The 18,140-nt window shown below is 43.1% G+C and overlaps 1 protein-coding gene across 11 annotated transcripts in view; it reads left to right on the top strand.

The window, feature by feature from the left end:
* The window catches only part of LOC129782764 (transcription factor 4-like), a 150,133-nt gene that overhangs the window by 127,723 nt on the left and 4,270 nt on the right, over window positions 1–18,140 (top strand). For 9 of the 11 annotated variants that reach the window (XM_055791299.1, XM_055791305.1, XM_055791306.1 and 6 more), the window contains 2 exons: window positions 15,602–15,661; window positions 17,805–17,934. In XM_055791299.1, coding sequence (XP_055647274.1) covers window positions 15,602–15,661; window positions 17,805–17,934 — 190 coding nt within the window. The remainder of the gene's footprint in view (window positions 1–15,601; window positions 15,662–17,804; window positions 17,935–18,140) is intronic. The other 2 variants (XM_055791304.1, XM_055791298.1) reach the window with 1 other exon arrangement.

Here is an 18,140-nt window from a genome sequence, read left to right as displayed (position 1 = left end):
GAACACTGACTACCTGACTGGGCAGTACGTAATTACTGGCCACAGCTGTGTGGGGATGTGAGGTGCTCTGTAGAAAACATGGAACAAAATAGAATTATGCTGTATTGCACATAGAGCTTTTGGCTAAAGTAGATGCAAAGAGAAAGAGCTCCTTGCCCTTGGATCCAAAATCCCTCCTGGGTGGTGACAGCTGTACTAACCTCTTTGTAGGTGTACCCTTGCCTGTGGGGTCAGGAGATGGAATAGGCAAACTCTGAATCTGGCTTTCTCTGACTTTGTCAGTGCACGTTCCTGCCCCAGGGACAAACAATCAATGTGACTGGATAAAATTCTGGCTGCCATGAGGTTGGTGGCAGAAGTCCCATTGAGTTCAGTGGGGCTGGGAAGCAAAATATCGCCCCGTAACTTCTGTGGTCATTTGCAGTTGGTGAAGATTCACCTCTGTTGCTGTTTCTGCTTGAGCATCTTGCTTTGGGAGGGGAAATCATTGCTGCTGCTCCAGAAATTAGTTGTAGCGCCCATAAACTATCCTCCTGTGATCGTGGGCACATTGTGGACTAATGTTTTTGATGTTACAGCACTAAAATAATGACATAAGAGATAAAATTTCCATGTTAATCAAATGTATTAAAGGAACAGACTTAAGTTCAGATGTCTGAATGGCTCATTTAGCGGAATTCCTCATGCATCCAGAAAGACACGGTTTCATTGTCCATATCATAATTGAAGAAATGCTAAAACCCAACACTGCAATTTAGTGGTAAAAGGAGTGCTTTTCTCTTAGCCCTTTGGATCAAATGTTAAGCTTAGGGCTACTTTGTTGGAAGTGAGCATTCCAAGGGCACCTTTCTGGAGCTTATAACCTGGCAACAGAATAACACTGCGATTTGTAATGTGCAATAATAGGTTTATGTTGTGGTTGAGTGCTAATAGGAGCTTGGTTTGCCTTCGCAGTTGCTGCACTCTGACTTTCTCTGATGTCGTGAATGTGATAAAAAGGGGAATGATGCTTGCCTGCTTGTACCGTGGCAGGCTGTGGGCTCACTATGTGCACGTGACTAGTTCAGGTCTGGTCAGTTTTTGGTGGAAGACCTCCAGCAAAAAGGCAGACTGTGCTTTTACTAATTTTGGCAAATTTGGGGGACTCAGAATTGACTATTGAGTGCTACAGCATAGAAGGGTGATAGCTGGGGATGCTGTCCTTGGCATATAAGGTATGGTTTGGCAGGTTTTGCTAATAAAAATGCATAAACCCTAAAAAGCAAAAAATTGATCCAGCGGAATAATAGCTGCAACCATTTTTGTTGCATACTTGGTGCAAAGAGTGGCGTTTATCAACCATTCATTGCTTTCTCCAAAAATGAGTCTCCTAGAGAGCTATGTGTCCACATCTTGGTGGTGAACTACTTTTTCCTTTCCCTGGCTCCATTAATAAGCCATGTTCTTTCTGGATCACCCATGTAATGAGCCTTCTAGGCCCATTAGATAATCCAGCTCAGCTTAGCTGCAAGGTAGTGACAGTTTAAGCAAGTTCAGAAGACGAAAGATCACTTTTTGGACTACCAGGAATTCTTATCAGTGTGATGATTGTGAGGATGAGGCTATAGTCTCACTAAAGACGCTATAGCTTTAGAGCTTTACTCTCAGAGTTGGTGAGGTGGGCAGCTTCGGAGATCACTTCACCCACCCCACCCCCCGCTCCAGCAGGAGCAGCTAAAACAGGCTGCCCAGGACCACGTCCTGGTGGGGTTTGAGTAGCTCCAAGGGTGGAGACTCTACAACCTCTTTTGGGCAACCTCTTCCAGTGTTTGACCATCCTCACAGTAATGAAGTGTTTTCTTGTGTGTTTAAGTGGGATTTCCATATTCCAGGCTGTGCTGGTTGCCTCTGTTAGCAAGTGGTTTGGGTCACTGACTTCCAGAGGGTCCAGTAAGCCTCCAGCTTTCATTGGCAATTCTGTGCAAACACAGAGGGAGAAGGAGAAGCTTATGTGCATGCCGTGTGTATGCAAACGTACGCATCGTGTTTAGATATTACAAAGGATTGTGATAGAGACAAGACAGTGCTAAGAAATGGATTTGGGGGGGAAGCTTCAGCAGGCTGGTATTGACCTAATTTCTGACACCTCCCCAACAAAGCAGTCGTGTCTTGTAGGAGCAGTTGCCTTCTGTTCCCCTCCCACCGTTTCAGCGGTGGAGTTACCCTTTCACAGGAGTAACTTCTGCCTTCCATAGCTTCTTGCCAGTTGCAACTCCAGTCCAACACACCCGGCTGGTGTGTTGCTATCGGTGGTGGGCATGCTGCTTTGTCTCTGAATGGAGCTTGTCTCAGTCCTGCCCAGTCTGTGACTGGGGTCTCAGCATCGCTTGGTGCACACAGAAATAAAGAGGTTATTTTAAATACTTTTTTCTTCAGGTGACCATCATGTTTCTGAACGCGATGGTTGCCCACAGTTGCCACAAACCCACGTGGCTGCTTTTGAAGCATTTGCTGTACGCTGTCGCATTGCTCATTTCCAACAGACCATTTCCAATAGCCTTTTTACTGCCCAGAAGTTACTCCGTTCTCCCACCACCCCCTTCTGACATGTGGTTACCTGCTGCTTTGCAGGGGAATGAATAGCATCTTTAATCACACTTAATTACCATGTGACTGCAGACAGGAACTTCACATACAGAATAGCTCAAGATGGAGAAGCGGGATCCTTTACAAACACAGATAGATACAGAACACTAATTATTGAAATAATCACTATTTTCAAAACACACTCTGCACATAAAATTTAGTCAGGATCTATACTTTCCAAGACAGCTGTTAATTCATTTCTACAAGTCATAAAATTGCTTTTGTTTTGCAAACTTGCAACTATCTCTTGCAGTATTTCTAGTTGCAGTTTAAACAATCTGTAAGTTGTCCAGATCGGGGTTGCAAAATCTAGTCCATCTCTTTTTTCACACTTTGCACAGGCTTATAATTATATTTCAGGTCATTCAAATACAGAAATAAATAGTTCAATGCATGGATACACTGAGAAATCAGTGTTTTAACAAACAAGTGCCGTGCTTTTAAACAGAAGTTCATTCTTGCTGCATTGCCTGTGGAGTTTCTTTCCCTGTTTTACTGCATACTCTCTGGGAAGGTCTAGATAAACACAAGCCCATGGTCTGTACATTTTTAAGAGCTTTCCTATTCCAGTAAACTCTGATTTTCACAGAAAGCTCTTAACTTCCTTCTTCTTAATAGCTAGAGAAAGAAAGAAGTGTCTTTACATCCCACTTGGAAGACTGGGCTTGAGTGTGGCAGGGTTGCTGCCTCAGTGCCTGGTGCCAGCCTCCGCTGTTGGTCCAGCCTGGCATCAGCACTGACCTTAGCGGTATTTTTGCTTTGGAAGAAGATGCTCTAGCCGTGCTACTATTGTTGTGTGATTTATTCCTTTGCTTCTTGGCTTAAAAAAAGGAGCAGTTACTTTTGACAAGTAGAGATTTCAGGGGATGTGTGAGGATATGAACCCTACCAGCTATTTACGTTTGGAGTAATTAAAAACAATGACTAAGTTCTGCTATCAGCCTGCCTAAAAAAAGAAAAACCCCTGGCACCTCAAACAGACAAGCAACATCAAATAGCTGTAGAGTTGTCGTGGGCCATTCCCTATTTCTTCTGTAATCCTTTGTCTTCGCCCATCTGAGGATGCTTTTCCAGCTTGTTTTAGTTCAGTGTTAGAATACTTTGGTAGGGCAGGAAAGCGCCGTGTGTACCCGGTGCCTCAGGATTTGGGTCCCTCGGGGCCACCTGCATTGTGTATGGCCCTGAAGTGCCTTCCTAGTTACCCGAAGGGCCCCCCAAGCGTGGCATAGCTGCTCCTGGAGGCAGGGGGCGGGACAGAGCCTGGGGGGTCTGGGCTGGAGGTGGCTGGTAGTGCCCAGCAGCTCTGGCTGGGGTGACGTGGGCACGCGCCATGGCTCCCCTGTGGTGAGTGACTGCTGGAGCTGGGTTAGCTGAATCATCCCCCCGCAATCCTCCGCTCGGGAGCAGAAACCCACGTTTGCAGTGCGGCAGGGCCCAAGTTAAGACTCCACATCTGTAGACTGGGGGCCATCGACCAATGACCGAGCAATGCTGTGTGGTGGGTCTTTCTCGCTTCCCCTTTCCTGGTTGGCTTGATTGTCATTGTTCCCCTTTCACAGCTTTTTTCCCTGTAACCAACTGGTGTTTTGCTGCAGGCTGTGGCTGGTGTTGCCATTGTTCTGGTTAGAGGGTGAGGGCTCTGTGTTGGGGGCTGGATGTGGCCCTCGCAGGTGGAGGGGCAGGGTCTGAGCCCTTTCATGCCTGCCCCTCAAGCCTGTATTTCATTTGGCTGCAGCCTGGGCTTCCCCCGTGCAGCCATCCTGCTCCATCTTGTGTTCTCAGCCTTATTGAGCTTGGGAGCAGCATTTTTAAAGCGTTTCCCCACACACACACACCCTTCCTCTGGCTTTGAAAAGTGCCGAACACATTGTTGGTGCTTAACAAATAATAAATAATAATAACACAGGAGCAAGGTATTTCTTTATGCCTTTGCAGCAGATGAGGTGAATGTCTGCCAGGCATTCAAGTCTTGCTGCAGTATGTTTAGCAACAATGGAGAAGTTAATATTTTTATTTTGTTTGGAAGTTAATGACAGAATATAGCCATCTGTCTGTGTGTTTATAGGTCTGTCTTTTTTTTTTTTTTTTTAACTATTTTCTTCCTTTGGAAGTGGATCCTGGTTGACTGTCAGGAAAAAACATTTTTTCTTAAATAGTAAAGATACAGGCTATACTACAGCTAGAATTATGGATATTTCCCACATCCTTGTCTTTCAAAAGTGTCTGGGGAAAAATGCTTATAAATCCTAATAAAAACCAACTGTATCACTGAAATACAACTCACTTGGGTATTTCTCTGTCTCTCTTTTTACATACACTGTAATATACAGTGTTACCTTTACATTGCATAACAAGGTGCTGTGACAAATCTGATTTTTGGAGAGTTATTTTTATTAGTTTATGTAATGCAAAAAATGGCAATTAACTGCCCAGCATACTGTAGCCATCTACAGAGAAAATCAGCAAGAATCTGCCCGTTGTTTTATGGCACCTTTACTGTCACGTCTTCCCCTGCTATGGGAGGAGTGATGGGCTGCTGCAGCTTGCCGACACAGCCTTTCATCTGTCTCTTGCCAACCAGAAGATACAAAATAGGTTGTTTCCACAGTTCAAAAATCCTGCTTGCCTTTCTGGTCCTGGAAAAGAAAATGTTAAGAATCTCAGACGAAGGTTTTGTAAGGTCATCTTGCATCATCAAGAAGAGTAGCTCATGCCTTACCCTCTGCCTATGTCTTGTTGGAGACAGAGCTCCTCTGCCTTTTTCTAATGCCCGTGCAGTGACTGTCATCCAAAACACTACTCAGGAGTTGCATCCTGGTTCACTGCTCCCCTTTTTTTAAGTCTTGAGCATGGAAGGATGACAATTTTCCATGAATCCTTACTATTTTCTTTTTAATATGTATTTCTAGTTTAAATCAATCATTTTTAGAAGTTTTATTCCACGATGACCAGGCTTGGACAGGCTGTGTGAAATGATTGATTCCTAGCTCAGCTTTGGAAGACCTGTGAGAAGCTACATTTGCAGTTAGTGCAAGTCACCACTCTGCTCTTCTGGCAGCATCAGCAGAGTTCTGTCGCAGCTGTATCCTTCTTCATCCCCAGGCAGGAGATACTGGAGTCACATTGGGAATTTCTACTGCTTGTCATATTTTATGGGCACATGGCACATCCTCATATCGTAACGAGAGATCTGATGTGATCACACACGTGTAGAACAGCACAGAGAGTTTTGGAATTGCAAATGTATAATCGGAAGATCCCTTTGGCTGTGTACTTTTAAGTAGCCCAGCAAGGATGAATGAGGCTTCTTCCTCATGTACTCTTGCTGCTGTGGCTGGGTAGGAGAACAGTGATGCTGTGCCAGTATCATTTAGTTTTCCAGTTACTAGAATCTTCTTCTGAAGTTACCTGATTTTACAAATTTTGCTGTGTAACTTTTGTCTCTTTTTTTTTTTCCGCTTCATTTCTTTATTGATGCAAGAGTTGCTGCACCTATTTCCGTGGGATGTTAAATCAAATCCAGAACAAAGCAGTACCTCTGAAACTTTGCTGTCCTCTGTGCTTCTGTTCAGTGGCATTTCTTTGCTGTAGAGTAATCCAGCATGGTGGCTTTGATTTTTTTTTTTTTATTATTTATTTATTTCAGATAAATTAATTAAAAATTTTATGACAACTCTCATCCCTGGCATTGGTCTGCAGTGGTGGTACCAGCCCTGTGGAGCAGAGCTGCAGACTAGCTCTTTTCTGCATCTTTGTGACTATGTAAGCGTTGCTGTATCTTGTATTAGTGCCACAAGTGCAAGGCACTATGTAAAGGAGAAGAGAAGACGCAGGGGGAAAGCATGTCCCTGTGCAGTCCCATACTGGCTTATTTAACTCAGCACCAACCCGCACGAGCACTTGCTTTGACACGCTGGCTCGTGCGGCTGTATCACAGAGCCGGAGCAACACTTCTCTCTGCAGCGTAGGCAAGGTAAAATGTTGCTGCCTGGTAGTATAGATCCTCCTCCCCTCTGCCGTGCACAAAGGAGGGAGGAAAATCTGCTCTATTTTGTGTAATAGAGACGATGTGAACTGATGAAAATTGTACTGTAAGGGTGAAGTGTTGCTGTCTGTATTTCTTCATAGAATCATTTTGGTTGGAAAAGATCTTTCAGATCACCAAGTGCAGCCACTAACCCACCACTGCCAAGCCCACCACTAACCCATGGTCCCGAGCACCACATCTACACATCTTTTAAATCCCCCCAGAGCTGGTGACTCCAACATCCCCCTGGGCAGCCTGTGCCAGGCCTTGGCCACCCTTTCCGTGACAGGATTTTTCCTAACACCCAAAACAGACCTCCCCTGGCACAACTGGGAGCCATTTCCTCTGGTCCTGTTGCTCGTTACTTTGGAGAATATCGTTACTGTATTTACAGTGCATCTACCTGTAGTAAGAAATCCCAGGTGAGCGCAGGAAAATGCTGCGTTAATCCAGGGTGTGCAGGCACGGGCAGACATTGGAAGGGCACTGCCTACTAAGGAGACAATCCCAAAGAAAGGGACAGACCAGGAATGTGAAGGTGTTGAGCACAGGCAATGCCTGGTGCAGGTTACAGGGCCTCGGGGGCCCTCCCTGCCACGGTGGCCAGCTCCCGGCACACGCCGCAGCAACATGGATGTGACCGGGGTGTTTTGTGTTTTGTTTTTTCCTCAAATCCCTGCAGTCTTCATTTTCACTTGAAAGCGCTGGTTTTCCCTCCGCAGTGCTGACCTAGCTGGGAGGCAGTTTGCGGGCTGGGGTGGCACGCTGTGCTCTGCCTCACTGAAATACCAGCTTGTTATATTTTGACCTGTGTCAGCACAAAAAAGTGCTTTTTTTTGCCCTTCCAGTTTCTCATAGCAGCTGAATTTGCCAATTCTGTTCTTGTTGTAGGGTGACTAATTTTTTGTCTTGTCTTAAGCGCAAGGTGACCTAAACTTGCAGACTTTCCTTGAAACAAATATGCCTTTGCACTTTATTGAGCCTCAGCTATATGCTGTGTTAGCATATAGCAGTTTCCCGTGTACTTTAGCTGTGTGGGAAAAGATTGCGAGTAGCAGAGGGAAATTTAAAATAGAGGAAAAAAGAAAGTTCCTATTTTAAATACCACGAGTGTCACTAGTTGGTTTAAGGCGTATTTACATAACGTGTTTCTGTAAAAAATAAATGTGACTTTATAACACTGAAAACATAAGGGTCCTGTAACATGAAACACGTTTTTGATACTCAAACTGCTTGTGTAAATAATTAATAGCCCTTTCCCAAGAAGTGATGGCAACGTACACCAGTGCCGTATCTTTACATCATGTGTAGCTAACCGTTCACTGAGGTCCCGTGAAGCTCGTGGCTGATCTTCTGGAAAGAACCTGAGTTTTTCAGTTGTTGCCTGATTCGAGTGGGAATACACCCATCCTTTCTCCAGCTGGGGAGGGCTCTTCCCTGCCACGGGGAGTCGGGAGGGCTGTGGACGGTGGGTCGGGGCTGGGCACCTGCTGGGGCTTTGCCAGGTTGCAGCACACTGCTGCCTTGGGCGCCCAAGCGTGATTTATTTCCAGTTCATGTGTACCGTTAGCTTCGAGTCACACTTCTTCCCTCAGCTTCCTTTGCAACGAGTGACTGAGGTTTCACTTCTCTACTCCTTACCCCGGAACGGCGCATGCTCTTTCGCCTAGATGTGTGAGCTTTAACTAATTAATCACAGAATTGGAGAGTGGTTTGGGTTGGAACGGACCAATTAAGCATCCTTTCCAAACCTGTGTGGCGCAGTTCCAAGCCAGCCGTCAGCCTTGTATGATGCTAGATCATCTGAGGACGTGCAAATGGCTTTTACACTGAGAATAATTTATTTTTTTTCCCTGCAAAATCTTGCTTCACCATCAAAAAGGGGGAGGCCATTGTTTATCTTTCAGGCTGATGAATAGTAAGAAGCTTAAAAAAACATCCTCTGAGGCACCTAAAGCATTTTGCATGGGTTTTGTTATTCTTTTGGACAGGAAGTTTCTTTGGTCTCTTGGATGTTTTTATGGTAACTTTTCTTTGGTTAAAAATATTACTAACAAAACTTCAGAGAAGTGCTGTTTCCCATGCATTTGAACTTCTGTAAGCCTTTCCTGTGTTCTCATATTCAAAGGGAAAACAATAATTAATATCATTAAAAACGGGAATTCAGCCACCAAACACCTTTTTAAGACTGAGACATGTCAGGTAATTTTACCCTGTCTGAGACAACTTGAGCCAGGATTTTTGTTGTAAGCTGTTTGTAGTCAAACGCTTACACAGGGAAGAGTGATGAAATCGACTTCTTAGGTTACCGGGTCTTTTTTTAGGCTTTGTCATAATTTGCCAGAGAGGAACATTTTGAAGCAAGTAGTGGTAGGACATCCTTACTGAATCATATTGAAGTGCTTACTTGAACTGAAGAAAAGCAGAGCTTAACGAAGCAGTTCTTGCCAGCAAGTCTTCAGTATTTTTCTCAGGGAATAACAGTGCAAAAATGTCATTCTCTGCACAACATTCATTTTGACATGTCTTCAGTCCTCACTGCCTCCTGTCCATCTCCCCCTCCATAAGTGACCACAATGCTGGTACCTACCAGATGGTATAGGATTGGAGATGTTGGAAAAAGTGGGCACTTCGAGATGTTCTAAACTTCAGTGTTGCATGGAAATACAGGTATCTGTGTACTGGGAGGAAAAACAAGGGCACCAGGACATGTTTCATAACGTAGTGAGCAGTTCCTATGTATATATACACATACATGTATGTACTGGGTTTATCTGATTATTATTCAACCCTATGTAAGTTTTGACAGTGTCCTTTTTTTACCGTACATGAATCTTCTGCTGTTGTACACTTTTTCATACCTGAAGCAGCTTACCATGTGTGTTCAGCTTGGATTTTTGAGTGGAATAGATACAGAGGGATTTTTTGATAAATGTGGAAGATGCTGTAGATGAGCCGAGCTCTGACAATGTGGCAAGCCTCTTTTCCAGCAGCACTGTAAAAATACTGCAGACAATGCTTCACTATATTCAGCCATCCCCGAAAATCCAGCTGCTGTCTGTGGGCCAAATTCTTTCCTCATTAACACCCAGGAGGCCCCTGGTGACTTCAGGGGGTTTATCCTGGGCTAAACTGAGGGCTGTTTAATTCCAGACCAAATCTTCTCTCCTGTAAAATGTCTCTACTGATTGTGCCTCAGATAACGTTCCCGCTAAGCCGTACTGGCTCCGTGGTTTTGTACAAACGGAGTAACTGCGGTTGCTCTAAGCTCGCTTCGTTTTCTTGATTGCAAAGAGTTTTAAACATTATTGCATGGTACGATGGTATGCAAAGGCATGTGAGCACTGTCAAGGGCCAAGGCACTGGATTTTCCCTGCGCTTGCCTGCAGGCAGACCATCCTGGGGTGAGCTTCCCAGCACCGGGCTCTTGCACAGCACCCTGGATTTGGCCTCCCCGGCTCCTTTCTGGCAAAGCGCTGTTACAGAGCGGGGGGCCCAGAGCAATCACAGGTTATTTCCTCAGGCAGAGCGGGGCTGTAGGTGCTCTAGTCGGTGTTTAATCCAGCCGGGGCCCGGGGCTGTGCTGGGAGCAGGTTGCAGCGGCTGGAGCAGCCCCAGCGCAGGGATAATCCTCGCTGGGAGCCACGCGGAGCGGCTCCAGCCGCTGCAAGCACCAGAGTGGGTACCGCATTGCACCTCGGCTGTCTGCAACATCAGGATGTTGCAAAAACGACTAAAACCCCAACCTAACTCTTTTTATGGGCACACTTAGCAGCACGGGAGAACTTCCTAACCGTAACATGCTGAGTTTTGACCCAAGTGCCTTTCATTGCTCGGTCTCATCTCGCCCAGCCACCTTCAGCAAACACCAGCCCTTCTGGGCAGTAAGAAACCCAGCAGCTTTGTTAGTTTTTTATGGGTTTTTCGAGGCCCTGTGAGGGTGAACACGATGGCACATTCCCCATCCCACCCCCCTTCCCCAGCCACCACCAAGACTGTCCCATTTTAGTGCTTCTTACTCACTGGGACATATTTATATGAGTATTACCTGTATTTAAGCATGTGTTTTTAAACACTATAATCATCTGGCTAAATTTCAGCGGGTAAGTGAAAACTATATTCTGAAAGATTAATAATAAAGCAGAGAGAATGTCCTTATCGCTGCCTCCGAGCGAGCACAAAGGAGCCGGTTGGTGCTTTGCTGGGGAGGAGGTGGCAGCAGTGCTGGGCTGGCCCAGCGGGTGGGTTATGGGACACCCCGTATCCTCTGTGTGTGTGTGTATGCATCCCTACGTATACGCTACACATCAAATATAAGCATATAGAATGCCATGTTTCACTGATCCTTGCAGCACTAGGATTTTTTCCATGTGAACTGTAGTGAAAGAGGTTATTTCCAGCTCCAAGGATTCAAGCATAAACTGTACCGCAGAAAACCATAAATTGAGCAAATGCTGTATTTTTGCAAAACTCCTTAGTGGAGGAGAAAGTCCCTTCTTCCCTGTGAAATTTTTCTGCCTTTTACTTGTTCAGTTGGGGTACATTTTATCCATTTTTCTCCTGTACTATAGGGAATGAAATATTTTCATATACTAAATCTTTAGAAAAACAGCAAAGACTGTGCAGTTGATGGTGAGATCGTTCACTGTAAATGTGAAAGATGGGGATCGTTAATGCAAACAAGTAACTAACCTTTAGTGATAATCAAGCAGCAGTATAATAATCTGAGTCATCATGCCTAATGGTGAATGAAGGGATGGGAAGAAGCAAGCAAACGCGACAAGTAAACGCGGGAAAAATTAGGTAAGAAGTTACAAATTATTTTCTCCTGCATACCAGAAATAGGTGACGAGAACAAGCACAGGAACAAACAAAATCCTCCCTGGCCAGAGGGGGTTGAACCTCAGCCACGTTTAAGAGCACATGCCCACGAAACGGTGCCAAAACCAGAAAACAAACTTCGAAAATTGCTGTTGTTTTGCTGATATTACAGTCGGTGCTCAAAAAGCACAACTGGGAAAAATGACTCCAGAAAGGTATAAACTTAAAGAGCAATTTTAAATTATGCAGACGAAGAGCTAGTGAAAAAAATAATAAAAACCCCAACCTAGAGAACTAATACTGATGACATTAATGCACAAGGGTTGGTTGAACATGAAAAATTATTTGATAATACCTGCAAGCATTTTTTAATGGAAAAGGTCAAAGTCAAAAGAAAACTGCTGAACACTGTGCACAGCTATCTGAAGGTGTTGCCCTACAAGGCAGAAGAAATGAAACAAAAAGGTTATTTGCTACCAGATAGAGAAAATAAAATAAACATATTAAAATTTCTCTCACTTCATACATAGGAGTGTTCTTGAAAAAAAAAATCTCTGTGAAAAATTAAATCTCTGTGAGAGAAGATCCTTTGTTCTCTAAAAGTCAAAATTTTTCTGCAAATACTTTTAAGAATTATGAGTGGTTGAGTAAAAAAGGAAAACAGTACCTTAGCTTGAAAACACACTCTGAAACCCAGGGAAATTGTTTCTCTGTGTTTGCCATCAATGGGTTGCAATTTACACTTGGCATTAGAGAGAAATACTGGGCGTAAATGACACAGAAGATTTTACAGAGAGCTGCCAAATTTCTAAAAGCCAAAGAAGGGAGTATTTGTAGGAATTGGACAGATTATGAACAGATGCCCTGATAGTCACATGATAAGTGGAAATTTAGTTTCATAATTTGATTAAAAACAGAGGATTGAAATCACAGAAGGAAATAACAAAGAAATGATTCAGATGTGTATGCGGCATGACTTAGTTAACTTAAGTGAAAATTCATAAACTGAGGATAGATCATGTAAGAGCAGCTGAAATCTGGATGATGAGATACAATCCTGTATCCTGTGATTTTACTCAAGGAGAGGAAAACAGGACAGTTGCAGTTAAGAGATTTGTTGGGTTTATTCTGTGGGGTTTTGTTGTGGTTTTTTTTTTTTTTAACTCTGAACAAAATTACCTCCTATTCATCTGTTTCCGCATAAATTAGATGTGATTTCAACAAATTCAGGTTGCTTTGTTTGCAAATTTGCAAGGGAATAGATGTCGGAAAGTCAAACAGAGATGGGTTTTGAGGGATAGGAGAAGAGCACGTATTTGACAGGAGGATGAGGAGGATGTCAGGCACTACCAAGCATGGGCAAGCCTAACGCTTTATGTCCAGCGTTGCAAATCACTGCGTTGGGTGCACGCACAGCACGCGGGAAGTTTGTAGTGATGAGGAAGGTCACAGTACACTTTTCTTTCTGCTCTTTTTCGGGGAAAACCCCATGGAATTGGACAGAAGGCACCTGATGGGTGGTAGCCCAGCAGAGCAGGTGCTGTGGGGCTGAGTGCACATGCGGGCGCTGAGTGGTGGCCGGGGGCCCCCTGGACCACTGCTTCCCTGACCTCCTTGCCCAGCCCACGGAGACGTCAGTGCCAGAGCAGAGGGAACAATGCAGAGAAGCGTGCTCACAGGGAGAGCCAGAGAGGCCTAAATGCGAGCAATGCAAGCAAACAAGCTTTGATCTTTAAAAGTGTAAAGAATTTTAATTTAAGAAACAGAGCAATATTGTGAAAAATAGCAGGACTCTGGTTTTTCTAGATAAAAGTGCCTGTATTCTCGTTGTACACGTGAATTGGTACTGTGAAAAGGACTTGTTTTTAAAATTATAACTTTTGGGCAAGCTGAAGTCACGTAAGAAATGTAAACGTGGCCGTGTTCCCAGTGGCTCCCAGGTCTACCCCGGAGCATGTGGAGGCAGGACCAGGCTGGCCGGGAGCTTCACTGGCTGGAGGGTGAGCACTGAGGGTGCGATGCTGCCCAGCTGGCTACACCCGCAGACGCTGGGAATGGTGAGGGTCTCAGCCTTCATCCATGCTCCTCATCCTCTCTCCCACTGAGGGGGAGAAGCCTCGGTGTTGTGGCAGGTGGGAGAAAGCTGGAGGACTCAGGGATGCGGCAGCATGCAATGCGGCGGTTTGCCTCCAATCCTGCCCATGCAATGCTTCTCCGAGGCTTTCAGCGAGGGGAACATATGTCCCGCTGTCGCCATACATCACGCAGGTTGGGAGCAGCGCGCAGGGCTGCAGCTGGGCGTGCAGCAACGCTCCAATATGAGCGCGACCCACAAATGGCTGGCAATCGTTCAGAAAAGGAGTTTAATCTGTTTTCATCTAAGCCCATTTTTCACTTGCCTGCAACATCCCTGTGATGATATGTTTGATACTGGATTGCAGCATAACATTAAGATGTCAAAAAAAGAAAAAAAAAAATCCAGGTTGTCAGGAAAAAATAAAAATAAAAAAACGCCATTTCTGAGGTATTTTTCCCTGATCAGTGATTTCAGAGCCTTTCGGATTACCGGCTTCAAGGCCATTTTCCTTTAATCTGAATTAACATTCTATTAGTAAAATGCAGCACTCTGTCATACTCTAATCTCACCTGTTTCTGTAACAAAGGAAAAACAAAATAGCTTTATGTAAATTTATTCCCTATCTATTGGGTCTGAAACAAATATTTAAGTGAAATTCAAGTGATTTTCATTTGGAAAGGAAAATTTCAGGTCTGCAATAGGAACAACATTTGTTTTTTTCCGGGGGGGGTAATATCATATCCATATGGATATTACTTTGTCATAGTATGTGTGTATTTTCTCCCTAACCAGCTTTAATTCTTTGTCTAGTTATTCAGATTTTGGAGACAGGATTCACTAGTCGGTGACTTGTTTTACAAATTGCTAGAAAGAAGACAGAATTGTGTGTAACGACGAGAAAAGCAAAAACATGGCTATTGATGACAAATACAGCTGTGTGGCTCAATGGGAAAATGGATTTTCTATGCTGCTTTTTTTTTTTTTTGTCCCCCCTTCTGTGATTGTTTTTAGCTCCAACTCTTAACATTCAACTGGCAAATTTGGTATATTACTAGCTTGTTTTATTACGAAACAAATAAACTACAAACTGCATGGGTCTGGGAGTACAGTAGATGCTATAATGCCAGAATACGCATTCTATATAGGATTTATAGAGATGAGCTCAAAGATCTGCAACATCTTGCATGGTGCCTGCTGTCTTGCTCGCACCCAAAGCCAGCCCACTGCCCGCCGACAGCGTGGACACCCCTTAAACCTCCAGCTAAAGGCTGGAGAGGAGTTTGATAAATGTCACACTTGGCTTTTAAGCTCATCGTTTCTTACTGGTAAATATTAACTTGGATGCCTAATAATTCATCGCGTTTCTAAGATCCAATTTGGAGCAAAGGCGAGCTCCGAAGGCTGTGTAATCGATGGTATTGTGGTTTGTAAACGTTTTATCTCTCTCTTTGTTGCAGGCCATTAGCAGTGTGACATGTAGGCTGAACAGTAATAAATGCCCATTGTTCCTTTTACAAGCATCTCAAAATAAGTACATATATATTTTTACCTTAGTTTTCCTTCCTGTAGTGCTCGGTGAGGCCCCTGCAAGCAGAAACCCACCTCTTTTTTACCTTGTAAGACTGTCTCTGTCCCATGGCAGACAAAGGAGGGAGCTTTTCTCTGGGTTGGGTTATTTGTTTGTGAGTTGGTGGTGGGTTTTTTTTTTCCTTTAAGAGAGCAAAGAACTGAGTCTGTGACAGTTGCAGTGAACATTTGTTAAGATGTGTGTTTTCTTAAAAAAAATGAATCTTTGTGGTCAAGAAAGCTGTTTATAACCTAGCACGGCTTCCCAGGGCAACAAGGCTGTGGGATGGGATGCGGAGCGTGGTCCAGGCTCCATCCAGCAGGTACCCGTTAGGTCAAGAGGAGTGAGCAGCCCTTAGAAAGTGCAACTAGTGGCAAAGAGCAGCGTTGGGTGGCTCGCAACACAAAAGGCGCACAGCCTTTAGGACTGGTGCATGTGTTTCCTTCTAATATAATAATACAAGTTTGGGATTTTTTTCCTGTAGAAACCTCTGCATCTTTTTATAGAGAAAAATGTTTGGATGAAAAAACAAAAACAACATAGGGTATGTGTATGTTTTATGCTCCTAAAGTGAATCTTGTTTAAAATAGTTTGCAAATGCTGTCTTATATACGTTTTGTTTTGTTTTGTTTTGAAGTCAAATGAAATGTAGTAGGCTGGGTATAGGAATTTATACAGCTGATGGCTCTAAGTCTTTCAGACTACCCGACATATGGATAAACCGTGCACAGATTTAGCAGGTCTGTCTTTATGTTAAAACGTATACGTGATAAAAATATATGACTGAAGAGAATTTCTGTGGTTAGCGCTGTTTCATTCTGAAATGCTCTAAGACATTCAATAAAATTACGTTTCTTTTCAGAGGATATTCGCATTGAATCGATAACCCTTTTTTTCCGAGAGTTTTTGCATATATTTCTCTGCCATTATGCAACAGACTCGCAACCATTTTTGCCCGTGCAGGTGTTGTTTATTAAAAGGAGCATAGTCATTGCAGGTGTATATTAGGCATTAGCTGAACGTAAAGGTATTGGGAAAAAAGTGCCTTCTGACTGGCATTTTTCTATTTTTACGCCTGGGAGAGGTCTGTAAAGGCAGATGCTGGGCTGCGCACCAAGAAAGGGTTTCGGCCCCAGTCGGTCAGAGCCCATGTGTCCATCCCTCGTCAGCGATTCTCCTTTAGCCTCTCTGGGAAAAAAAGAGGAATATACTTTTCCAGAATCAAAAGTTATCTTGAAATGTTTTTAGAAGTATAGTCAATGAGTAAGGATGTTTTAATTTCTGATTTTCCAGCTCATGGGTCATATTTGACCAACTGCTTTCAGCAGAAGACATGCCACTTTGTTGAGCTATTTAGGAATCAAAAAGACTGTCTTAATTTAAAACAAGGAGCCTTTGTTTTAGTTGGTGACTGCCTTGTGAAATTTTTCAGTTCTCAGCGGGTTAACCAGGGAACAGGGGCAGAGTCATAATTGGCCTATTTAGAGTATTTTGCATGTGAATAGTGTGTTAGTGAAGCATTACTAAGTCTGTTGTGAGTGACATGGTGATTAGAATTTAGATTAGGGAAAACACATTCTGTACTTTATCAAGTACAGTAATTAGTTCAGTCAGTAAAAGTTGATTACAAGTAACGATAAAGTTAGATTTTTGGTACTTAATTTTAAAATTTCTTTATTAAATGGTAAATTTGTTCTTAATATAAATGGTAGCATCTACACCTGTTTTATTGCGTATCAGAATAATTAAAAGAACAATGTGTTCAATGCAGAGTATAATCAGGGGATTTATATATTATGGGTAAGTTTCAACGTAGTTTATAGCAAATAGAACATTACTCAGGAAATCGTTCTCTTCTGTCATAGTCTTTTACAGATTTATAATTTTTCTTATACCGGGGGTCAGATCACGTTTTCTGCTGTTTCATGGAAACCCTAGTCCTTTTGTAGCTGGGAAAATGTTGTGTTTACTGGGATGTATCTTGTTAGTTAATGGTACAGGCAGAAAATGGATATATTGAAAGTCCATCGCTGCTGCTACTGCTGCTGCTATACAATAGCATTAATTGTTTGCGGTTTCTGAGGTGCTTTTTTTTATGATGGCATTGCAAAAAATATTAAAAATGCATAATTTTATTTTCACATTTTAATCACATATCATGTACAGCCTGCTGTGCAGATTTTTATATTGCAAAACCTGATGTATTTATTTCACAGATAGGAATTTTTCCTTGCACGGGGGTAGACAATGAAGCTGTTTCATGCACACTGAGCCAACTGCTCTATCAACAGCAGGATTATTTTAAAGTTTTATTATTGTGAAATCTGTGCACTTAACTATCTTGTTTGCAGCAAAGAAACTAAATTATCTTCAAATATATATAACAGAGCTCCAAAAGTTTTTAAAACATTGATTGCATTTGAATAAATAGGCAATAAGTCTCCTTTAAATGTAAATAATCATATTTTAAATTAATTACTTCGTGATTTCCCAGTAAAGGGAAAGATTGTCAACTGGAAATTTTTGTAATGTCTCCTTTAAAGATTTGGCAGGTTCTTGTTTCCGTGTTTCAGTTGCTTATGAAGATTTCTTTACTGTGTTATTTTTAGGAATGAGAAATAGCTAATGATGAGGAAAGTCGGATTTAACATGCATGCGCACACACGTATATATTTTTAATCTTTTAGCAAAGTCTCCTTGGAGGTGACATGGATATTGGCAACCCAGGAGCGCTTTCCCCCACTAAGCCTGGCTCCCAGTACTATCAGTATTCTAGCAATAACCCCCGGCGGAGGCCTCTCCACAGCACCTCTATGGGTGAGTGATTTTGTGTTCAACCTTTTTTATTTTTTTCCATTTCAACAAATAATCGGAATTCAGTCCTGTTTAGCAATACTTTGAAATAAATACAATAAGTGGCAGAGCGTACTCCACCGGGACTCTCGGAGGGGTTTATTTAATGTTGGCTGATTGCTCCTCTCTGTCCTTTGTCGAGCGTGCAAGGAGCCTTAAAAAAAATCGCT

The sequence above is a fragment of the Falco peregrinus genome, chromosome Z (genome assembly GCF_023634155.1).
Source record: "Falco peregrinus isolate bFalPer1 chromosome Z, bFalPer1.pri, whole genome shotgun sequence".
NCBI classification, from domain to species: Eukaryota; Metazoa; Chordata; class Aves; order Falconiformes; family Falconidae; genus Falco; species Falco peregrinus.
The sequence above is the reverse complement of the archived record's forward strand: the minus strand, read 5'-3'. Positions and strand labels throughout refer to the sequence as shown.